Source organism: Rhincodon typus, chromosome 17, assembly GCF_021869965.1.
Source record: "Rhincodon typus isolate 14 chromosome 17, sRhiTyp1.1, whole genome shotgun sequence".
In the NCBI taxonomy this organism is placed as follows: Eukaryota; Metazoa; Chordata; class Chondrichthyes; order Orectolobiformes; family Rhincodontidae; genus Rhincodon; species Rhincodon typus.
In genome coordinates, this window is record NC_063348.1 from 41,981,809 (window position 1) to 41,993,543 (window position 11,735).

The 11,735-nt window shown below is 39.4% G+C and overlaps 1 protein-coding gene across 2 annotated transcripts in view; it reads left to right on the forward strand.

Annotated features, from left to right (window-relative positions):
* depdc7a (DEP domain containing 7, paralog a) overlaps window positions 1–11,735 on the forward strand; it is a 40,199-nt gene that overhangs the window by 912 nt on the left and 27,552 nt on the right. For both annotated transcript variants that reach the window (XM_048607032.1, XM_048607033.1), the window contains exon 2: window positions 10,789–11,194. In XM_048607032.1, the coding sequence (XP_048462989.1) occupies window positions 10,789–11,194 (406 nt within the window). The remainder of the gene's footprint in view (window positions 1–10,788; window positions 11,195–11,735) is intronic.

Below are 11,735 nucleotides of genomic sequence, written 5' to 3' on the forward strand. Positions count from 1 at the left end.
GAAGACTTCGGCGAGCTGGCATATTAGCTATCTGTTTCACTTCTGACCCCTCAGGCTGGAAATAGGCGCTGGTTAATGGTCTTCAGCTGTAAAGAGGAGAGAACTGGATCATTAGGGGTCAGGAGCATTTCCAGTAGCAACATTTGTATAGCGCCTCTGTAGGCGCTTAAATAGCTTTTTCTTTTCTATTCCTGAAATCGAATTGAATTGTTTTAACTTTGCGTCACCGTGTTACAAACGTCTTAACTGAAAGTATCCTATCCTCTCTAAAGGTGTCCCTGGGGTTGAGGTTGTTACCTGTTTCGTATCACCTATTATTAAACCCGCAACGGGTTTTTTCTTTTTTAAAAAAAAGGTTGTTGTGTGAGGGTGATGAGAAAATGGGAGTGCTGGGTTAAAACTAATTGAACCCAGGGATAGTGATCTACAGTGGTTCTCCACTTCCTTTCGATGAAAGAAAATCGAGCAAGTGAGGATATAGAGACAACAAGGTGCAGGGCTGGATGAACACAGCAGGCCAAGCAACATCATCTGATGAAGGGTCTAGGCCCGAAACGTCAGCCTCTCTGCTCCTATGATGCTGCTTGGCCTGCTGTGTTCATCCAGCCCTGCACCTTGTCTCGGATTCTCCAGCATCTGCAGTTCCTACTATCTCCCAAGTGAGGATATACCTTGGATCAGTGGCTTTGTGGAGAGAAGCTGTACTTGAGCTGATGTGGTCTCCTCTACATTGGGGAAACGAAGCGTAGACTTGGTGACCGCTTTACAGAACATCTACGTTCTACTCGCAAAAAAGACCCTGAACTACCTGTTGCCTGCCACTTCAATGCACCGCCCTGCTCCCTGGCCAACATCTCTGTCTCTGAGAAAGTAGGAACTGCAGATGCTGGAGAATCGGATCGCATCTCTGTCTCTGGCTTGCTACACTGTTCCAGTGAAGCCCAATGCAAACTGGAGGAACAACACCTCATTTTCCGCTTGGGCACCCTACAGCCCTCCGGACTCAATATTGAGTTCAATAATTTTAGGGCCTAAATTCTCCCATGTCCCAGCTCCCACCCCACACACCAGGCTATGTTACCACATAGCCTGCCATTACACACCTGCTGTTGTTATTCACCAACAGTCCCATTAACAACTATTCATCCTCCCAGCCTGATAGTTAGCAACTCCTTTGTCTGTCCAACTGTCTTTCTCTCTCTTTGGGCTCTATCCTATCATTTACTACCCACCTCCCTATTTTCTGCATATAAACTGATGTTTTCCCAGCCACTATCTTTTCTGAGAAAGGGTCACAGGACTCAAAACGTTAACTCTGTTTTCTCCTTCACAGATGTTGCCAGATCTGCTGAGCTTTTCCAACAACTTTGTTTTTGTTCCTGATTTACAGCATCTGCAGTTCTTTTGTCCTCACTTTCAGTTAATTACTTATAACCCAAGCCAATGTGTTTCCCTCTAAATGTATTGTTGAATTTTGAGCACAATTGGTTATCTCTAGATTGCATTATTCAGCTGCAGTGGGACTTGGTTTTATTGCTGTCGTTGGTCATTACTTTGCTTTCAGGTTGTAAGAAAGCAAGTATGCTGATTTTTTTTTTAAACATTGAACTTTCAGATATGGTGTTGAGGCTCCAGCGTGGATTCAACCTGTATTGGTAGTGTGAAGCTCAACATGTCTTTAATTCTTTTGTTTTATGATGAAGCTTCATGATTATTAGGAGCACGAGTTCTAAAGTGATTTTGATTCTTGTGTTAAGAGGAGACAGATTTTAGTTTTGATTTCTGAATGGTGTAAGATTGTCTGGAAACTTATTTGCATGTATGTAAATGAATTTTTTAAAACATTGAGCTTAATAGTTATGCTTTAGAAATGAAGGTATAAGACATAGGAGAAAATGTTGCTGCCTAGCAATAACACCCTATATCATCTGAAAATGGACAGAAAACCATTTTTTTAGTAGAGAATGTTTGTCTGCCTGTCTGACAGACCCCAAAATCACTGCCAGTGATATCATTGTGTCCTGTTTGTACTTTATTATTCTTTGGATGCTGCCATGATCCAATTTACAATATCATTGTATTTTGCAATACCATTTACAACTGGCAGAGTGTTCACGAAGCGTGCATGTGCAGTGAACCTTTTTGGGGTGTCAAGATGGTTTAAAAGACTATGATCCTGCAGGCCTTCAGGGAGAAGCTCATGCAGGAATAATTACTTGAATGCAACGGTGCAGTTACTGCACTCAGTGCAGAAGAAAGTTTTTTTTTAAGTGGCTTAATATCAGTAAGAAAAGCTCCAGAAACAGAAGGCTTTGGAAGAGGAGTTCAAGGAAACAATATTGAGAAATGAGTGAGCTGTGTCAGACAGCTTAAGTCTTGAAGAAACTTCCACTTACTGTTACATGTCATTAATGCAAAGGTTTGACAATTGGCTTGAGCCACAACTCCAGGAATTCTCATGTGGAACAGTGTGACCCTTTGCTGAGGTTTAAGTATCTGGAAGACTCTTAAAGATAAGAGCATATTTATTCCTGGTAATAGTTATGTAGCCCAGAAACGGTCTGACTTTTCCATGCCAACCAATTTTGTTTTTTCAAGCTAAACTACTCCCACTTGCCTGTGTCCCTCAACTCTCTTCTAATCACATACCTGACTGTGTCTGTCTCTTTTAATTGTTCTAACTCTCCCTGCATCTACCATTTCCTCTGGCAATTCGTTCCACAAAATCCGTCTCCCAGTCTCTCCTTATAACGCAAACCCTTCAGTCCTAGCAATATTCTGGTAAATCTCTTCTGAATTCTGTCTAAATTAATATCCTTTCTATAGCATGGCAACCAGAACTGTAAATAATACTCTGGCCTCACCAGCATCCTGTACAACATCAACATGATGTCCCAACTCCTATATTCAATGGTCTGAGCACTGGAGGCAAGTGTGCCAAATGCCTCCTTAATAACCCTGTTTATCTGTGATGCAACTTACAAAGAACAAGTTCCCTGAACCCCTGAGTCTCTGGACACTATCCAAGGCCTTGCCATTAACTGTACAAGTCCTGCCCTTATTCATATTACCAAAATGCAATATTCCACACTTATCCAAATTAAACTCCCCCTGCCACTCCTCAGCCCATTGGCCCAATTGCTGAAGATCCCTTTGTAATCTTGGATAACCACCTTCACTGTCCACTATGCCAACAAGTTTGCTGTCATCTGCAAACTTAATAACCATGCCTCCTAAATTCTCGTCCAAAGGATCATAAATGACAATCAACAGTGGACTCGGCACTGATCCCTGTGGAACATTGCTGCTCACAGGCCTCCTGTCTGGGTGGGAGAAACTTTCCAACACCACCTGCTGTCTCCTACCATCAAGCCAATTTTGTATCCAAATGGCAAACTCTCCCTGAATCCCAGTATTTATTGCAAGATTATTTCAATTGGTTCTAGTGTAGTCTAACTCACTTATCCTTTTTTCTGTAATAACTTTTAATTTTAAAGTACATTGGCCTGTTGTGAATATGTTCAGTGACTGACCACCACAAATAAATTGTGAAAGTAAAACTTGTTGCTAATCAGTGCAGAGGTCACTCCAGAATCTGGATTTCCAGTATTTAATAGGGATCTTGGGTTCTTGTCTCTCCTGGCACTTGTATCCTTGGGAGTTCAGTTGGGACCTAACTGTTGACCTGGCCTTGTGTTTTAGACATGTTGTAGTGATTGCCAAAACTATTAAAATACAAATCTCTTTTTGTGATCTGTTTCCTATCTGAATTAATTACCTTTATAGGTGTTACAGTACACAATCTTTTTGTGGCTATAGTTCACGGCTCAGTGGTTTAGCACTGCTGCCTCTCAACGCCAGGCACCCGGGTTTGATTCCAGCCTCGGGTGACTGTCTGTTTGGAGTTTGTATATTGTCCCTGTGACTGTGGGTTTCCTCCTGGTCCTCTGGTTTCCTCCCACAGTCCAAAGGTGTGCAGGGTAGGTGGATTGGTCATGCTAAATTGTCCATAGTGCCCAGGGTTCTTTTAGGTTAGGTGGGTTAGACATGGGAAATCAGGGGTAGGGAAATAGGTCTGGGTGGGATGTTCTTCGGAGGGGCAGTGTGGACTTGTCGGGCCAAATGGCCTGTTTCCACACTGCAGGGATTCTATGAAATATATCATTGGTCAGAACATCCTGAGGTGGTCAAAGATGCTGTTATGCAATTCTTTGTTATAGACGTGAAGTGCTTAGGAATACTGTATCCCCATTGATAAAACACCTCTTTGTCAGTGCTTTAAATTCTTGCACCATTTTGTCTATAGACCTAATAGATGCCAACTAGAAATAGCAAGTTAAATAACAATTCATATTGTTATGCTTGACACTAACAATTCATGTGTTGTCAACAGTTGCCATTTTAATCAATCAATAAGTGGAAGAAATGTGAACATTGAAACACTTGTGAATTATGCTTTATTAACTATTTAGTTTCTTCTGTCATAAGTGCATCAGTTAGTGCCACAAGGCCTTTTTATAAACATGTTTAACTATACATGTAAAACTTGTTTGGTTTGGAGTTTGAGCATTATATCTAATCATTATTGTAACCTGGTTGGCATTTCTGTATGAATATTTAATTGGTGGCTTTCCCATCATTCCTACTTTGGGACCAATTTTTGTCTTTGATAAAGATGCAACATAGCTAAACAAAGCAATTTGTACTCTTTCCTGCATTGGTAAAAGTCTACTGGCTGCTTGTTTTAGTGAATAGATTCTCATCTTCAAAGATACATCTTTCTCCCACAATTAAAACAAGTGAATGTCATGTAAAGTGTACCTGATACTATTGTCATAGAACAGTAAAAAGTACTGAGGTGCTGATTGGAAAATACTGAAGGATCATGTTTTCCTTTTTTGACAATATTAAGTGGTTTTGAATTGCAATGTTTAATCACAAATTCCATTTGAAACCTAATTATTAATTGAAATGGACCAGTTAATCTAGCTAAGTGTTACAATTTTTTCATCCAGATACAGAATCTAATCCCAAATGATAAATATTAAAATTGAAATAATTGTTTTTGGTATCAGCCACAAACACTTAACACCAATTTCCAGCTTCTCCCTAGTAACTGTCTGAGGCTAATTCACATTTTGTTTTGTCTATCATATTTGAGCTTCTGATTCCGCATCTCCTTAGTCACTAAAACTTACCTGTTTCTGCATCTTGACTTGAAGCAGATGTCATTTTGTCCATAATCCCTGTGTTTTAAGCTACATTTTTGTCCTTGGTTAGACAATAACCTTGACCTTTTAACAAAATTCTCAGCCTGGTTTTTCAAATCTCTCTGCATCTTTGCCTCTCCTAGCTCAATCTCCTCCAGCCCCATAACCCTTAGACCTGTGCCCTTCCAATTCTGGTCTCTTGAGCAGCCTGATTTTAACTGAAGTATCTTCAACAGAATAGTCCTTAAAGCTGGAATTCCTTAAACACGTCTGCTGTGTGTCCATTCTCCTTTTTAAAGATTCACCTTCTCACCATGCCTCTTTGACAAAGCATTTGACCTCGTGTGGCTTGGTATCACTTTAACTTCCTATGATGCACCTTCAAACTCTTTTTTCTTTAAAAATTCTATGCAAATTGTTAGTTAGGATTTGCATGGTTTATCTTTGTGGGTGTCATAGCTTTTAAATTCCTGTAATCTCATTCATGTTGTTTAAATAGTATCCTGGAACACTAGTGACTCATGTTGCCAAATACTTTAATCCCAATTTAATGATACTTTGAGAGGAATAGTTTCAGTTGCAGCTTGGCATGGAAATCAGTGAGCCTCAGCTCATGCAGTGTTTTTTTAAGTTGCCTATTAAGGGATAGAAGGATTCTGAATCAGACTTTCTGCTTGTCCAGTATTTTGCTGGCAGTGTCAATGGCTGTTCCTCTGTGCTGTCAGTTTTCCATTTTGAGCTATTGCAAAATTAAGAATGCCATCGATTTTGGATATTCATTTTTTAAAAACTTAGCTTAATTCTACCTCATTATACTAATTTGTATTTTGGAATCTACTTAACTTGCCAAATTAACAGTCAATTTAACATGATTTTTATTACCAGTGTTACGAAGACAACATGGGTAATAAAATTTGTCCATTGTAATAGGCAGATATCATCTGATTGTTTCAGTTACTTCCATATGTGGTTAATGCCCTTTAAGAAACTGACTTTAACTGCTCTGTATTTGCTTGTGGATGATGGAACCCAGGGTTGTCACAATACATTCCCTGTGATCAGTGTTGGATATTTGTCTCTTGCACACCTTTCTTTGTTTTCGAAATCCCCCAAAGGCTAAACCAGGCAATGCAGACCAGTGAGGTTAATGAGTGATGACCACTTTACAGACAATCCTGGACAGAATCTTTTAAAGGTATGGGCTAATGATTTTGAAAATAAAATGCCAAAACAATCAATTTGACACTTTTTTTTACAAAACTTTAGTTGTGCTTTTGGAGGCACCAGAGGCTTAATGAGGCAACTGTGGTTGGTTTCTTGCATCAGAATTTCAAAAGGTGTGGGACAAAGTCCTAAGCAAGATTTAAAGAAACAACTGATACACATAACGGATTGTTAAGAGTAACAGTAAATGTTTGTTTCTCGTGCTGGAGAAGTGAGTAGTATTCCTTAGGAGCCAGGTTTAGGGCTTTTGTTTCTCTGGTAAATGTTAATGACCAGAATGTGCCCTTGAGCTCCTGTTTTCTATGTCAAAGTTTGAAGTAGACATGAAACTTGGCAGTGATAAAAATAAACAATGAAATCCAATTGTCAGGTAGGTTTGATGTGTGAAAAGACATATAGCAATTGAAATTATTTAAACATAATTCATTTTGAGAGGAAGACTAAAGGTAACTAAATGGTAACACTTTAAGCAGGTACATAAACATACAAAAGGGGTGTGTGTAAACAAATCTTTTGAAGGTGAGATGGTAAATTAAGAAGGCTGCTCTTTCAATTGGAATGCTAAAGCCAGGGAAACTTGCTGATTACTTAATGTTGGCATATAGCCATTAGGATGGCAGGTTGGCACTTGAGTTAACACTACTACCTCAGCATTGGGACCTGGGTTTGTTCCCAGCCTTGGGTGACTGTCAAATTTGCATGTTTCTTCCAGCTGTTCTGGTTTCTTCCCACCGTCCAAAGATGTATAAGTTTGTTGGATTGCCTGTTCTAAATTGCCCCAGTATCCAGAGATGTGAAGGCTAGGTGGATTCCACATGGGGAGTGTGGGGTTGAGATAGTGGGTCTGGGTGGGATGCTATTCAGAGGGTTGGTGCAGACTCTATGGGCTGAACAGCCTATATCTGAACTGTAGGGATTCTGATTCCGATATGAATATTTGAATTAAGAGCAGTCAACTATTTGGCACCTCATAGTTGTTCTGCAACTCTTGCTGGTCTGATTCTTGCCTACTCTGAGCCTTTCTGGGATTTATCAAGAATCTGTTCACTTTTGCCTTAAATATTGATTTAATGATGCTCCATTGCATTCTGGGAAAGAATTCCAAAGTTTCTTGACACACACAAACCATGGGATTTCAAGGCTATGGAGAGGGTGAAAAGATTTGCTAAAATAGTGGTAACTGGGACAAGAGAATTTCCTGTTTGGAGATGGGAGAAGCTGGGATTGCACTCCATTTGACATGGTTAGGGGGATATTTCAGATGAACAAAACAGGAGTTTTTGAGTATATGGGGAGAAACTGCTTCCAGTGGTAGACTTTGAGGACAAAATTAAAGGTATGGACCAGGCCAAATCTCATATTAAGGTAGCCTAGATGCCAACTATTATTTTTAAAAGGTAAGTTTATGGTGTTCCAGACACAATTCAAAACTACCAGGCTTCAAGAACACTTTTTTTGTTTAAAACTATCTGGTGTAAGAATAAGGAATTGATCTAACTTTTAACTCATTTGGAAAACTTAACAGAATAATAGATTGTTTAACTACTAAACAGCAACTGTGCTGCTATAGTAACATCCCATAAATTAAATCCTTGGCAAAGGCAAATTTAGTAAAATAGATTGTCTAGCAGCAAGAAGAGAACCCAAGCTTTTAACTGTAACAGAGGAATAAGCTTCCAGCTTCAAGACCCCCAGTAACAATAAAGTAAAACTAAAATCCTGGTTCTGTAGGAGCTTGATCCCACCCCTTGCTGTTTCTATTGTTCCAACTTTTGGGGCGGGGGGGAACCAAGGCAACATGAGCTGTTTGCTTTATTGGCCTGGAGCAACCTCTCTAAAGAAAAGGACAAAATACCCTCCAGCCACAATATCTTCACAATTACAATAAGGCTTATTGTTTTTATACAGTGAGTTATGTCCTAGAATGTACTGCCTGAATAGGTGGTGGGAGCTGACTCAGGCATAACTTTCAAAGAAATTTTAGATGAATGATTTTTGAAACGAGCAAGTGGCATGGGACTAGTTAAACTGATCACTTCAGAAAGCTGATGCACAAAGTGGATCAAATGTTCTCCTGTTTGGAATTTATTAATCTAATCTTCACAGTAGAATAAAGCTGCTTTATTTTACCTGAGATAAATATAGTGAGCAGTATCTAGAATATAAATAACCAATGGATTGACTTGTGTTGATGAACCCATTTGGCTCACAGTATAGAATGAACCTCCCTACAGATGTTCACCTTATTTTTGTGGGGTTTCCCTTGCCCAGGTCTTGTTTCTAAATGTTTTTGCTGTCTATCTTTCATACAGAACAGTATTAAAGTCCAATCCAGTACCTTAGGTACAAGGGATTTTTCAATTTACATGTGGACTGCAGTGATTCAAGGAGGCAGCTCATCACCATCTTAACAGCAACTACAAACAAGCAATCAATGCTATCCAGCCAGTGATGCCAACATCCTGCAAAAATGAATTCTTAACTTGAACAAGCATAACTATCTAGTTACTCTCTGGAAAACTAGTTCTGTTAATGTTCTCATATTTGAGACTGTAAATTTAAAACACTTTTTTAAACCACTTTTCAAATACCTTTTTGTTTTCTAATTGTGAAAATGGCAGAATAGCTTGGATAATTCCTAGCATTCAGCTTCTTGACTACAAATTGAATTTGAGTTGAAGGGATCATTCAGGCTTGTACTTTCTCAATACCAATCACCAAATCCCACTTTAGCTTTTCTGGAAGTTAAACGTCTTTCAAATATTTATCCACTTCCCTTTTAGACAATTATTAATTTGGCACCCACACTAAGATACAAGTGACCGAACACTGCAAGCCTCAGGATTTAAAGCATGTTCTAACATTGCTGATTTTAATGTTATTCTGTAATAATTGATTCATCAGCCACTGAAAATAGGTTTCCTGATTCTTATTTGAAAGAGATTTTTAACTTCCATTTTGTTCAATTCTTAATTTTTAATTACGCTAAAGAGCCCCATTTCTTTGGTTTGTTAATCATGATGGCACAAGAGTTGGCTGGTTGGCCCAGCTTGCTTTCTAAAGCAATCCAGTTAGTATTATTTTTCCTTCCCCTATCCATGTAGCCTTCACTTATTCTTCTCTGGTATCCATTCAATTTTTCTTTTGAAATTGCCCCTCCTATCACCATCGCTGAAGGCAGTGAGGTCCAGGTGATGACCACATGTTTCTTCTTTTCCCTTAGCTCTTTTTATTTCTGTCCCTCACTCAAGTAATAAATTTGTTCAATCAGCTAAATAGAAACAGTATTTCTTTATCTACTTTATCCACACCCACCATAATCTGAATCATTCTGAAGTACCACAAACCAGTTTTCTCTTGGGAGAACAATCAAGGTTCTCCAACCAAGCTTTAGCTGAAGTACTTCATCCCTCAGTGTTCTACTCTCAACTGAAGGTCCATCACTGGGATTATACTGAAATGCTCCATGACTTTTATCCGTAATGTGTCCAAAGCTGAGCACTAATTAAACCATGATGCAATTCATGATCCGCATGAGTTTAAAAGCACCTCAGTTTTTACCCCTATCTCCTAAAATATCTCTCAGGATTTCAATTGTTTCAGGGTAGAGAACAATTCAGCCCATGTCTGTTGACTTTTCAAATCAGCAAGGCTCCTCCTACCTTTCCACTCCTCTTCCCTGTAGCCCTGCATGTTCCACCATTTCAGATAATGATCTAATCCTGTTTTGAATGCCTTGATACATACCTGCCTCCACCAAACTTTTAAGGCAAAATAATCTAAGCTGTGCAACTAGTCTGCAGAATGTAAAAATTGGCTGGAATCACTTGTACAACTGGTCCTCTTATCCTTCCTAAACAATCAATTTGGGGGTGGGAGAGAAGTATCTCCCATACTTCCATTGCTTATTCTGTTTATCTTGAATCACTATCACACCACCCCCCCACCTCTCTTTCCTTTCAACAGTGCAAACAGACTTTACATATCTGACATGCCTCTGTCCTGATTCTTCAGACTATTTAAAAATTATCACTTTTCTCCTTTTCTGTCTTATCCAAGGGGAAAACAGTTCTAGCTATGTTTAGGCCAATTGTTGTGTTGATCCAGAACACAAGGAGAACTTCTTTGCTTTTGTGGGGTCTTTTACCTTCCCCTGAGAAGAGGCAGGCCTTGTTTTAATATCTCCAAAGATAGCAATGGAGCATTCGCTTAGCATACTACTATAGGTGAATTGTGCTCAAGACTCTGCAATGGTATTTGAACCCAAACTTTGAGGTGTATGTTACCCACTGAGACAGGGTTGATACTTCAGTATCATGTGATATGATATTTTAGACTACTTTTTTTCTTTCAGAATTGCCAACTTCAAAGCCATTTAGAGCAACTCGTATTTGGTGTAACATAATTGTTGCCCTTCAGTCAGAAGTGGAGGTGAAACGTCGCAGACACCATCTAAAACATCACAATGACTGTTTCCTTGGTTCTGATGCTGTTGATCTTATTCTGAGTCACCTTCTGCAGAATTGCTATTTTGGTGAAGCTGAAATTTCACGGTCAAAAGTGGTGCGGCTTTGTCAGGCTTTGATGGACAATAAGGTGTTTGAAGCAGTTGGAACAAAACTTTTTGGCAAGGATAAGAAAGAGTCTACATTTGAAGACAGTAGCTGCAGTTTGTACAGATTTACCACTGTACATAGATGGGTTGATGTTGTGAATGAATGCCAGACTTCCAGCCATAGACTCAATGGATTGTACAGGAGGTAAGTTCACGATCTCAAGTGTGACATTCTTCACCCTTTTTAGAGGTGGCAGCTTATTGTAAAATTGTCAGCTGTTCACCCCCCTGTGGGGGGAGAAGAAATTACCTTGAACCCAGCTGATAATTACAGCTGGAACCTATTTTAATGTTCTTAAAATGGGTTTGTGTATCTGCACAAGTGACTTAGTCTGTGGAATGCAGAAATTGGCTTGAATCACTAATAAAACCGGTCCCTGTATTGTTCCTTTAAAATTGGAGAGGAGCAAGGCGCAGGATTCCAGTGTACGTTGCTCTGGCTAGCTGTCAAAAGGTGCAAATGATTATACCTTCCTTCCTTTAGCTAAACCTACACAAGTGCCAGAATAGACCAATTTGTTCCCTTTACAATATCCTGATCTTATCTACACTTCCTGGTCCCATAACCCTTAGATTTTTGTTTGCTGAAAATGTTATCAATTTTGAGATAACAAGGTGTAGAGCTGGATGAACACAGCAGGCCAAGCAGCATCATAGGAGGAGGAAGGCTGATGTTTCGGGCCTAG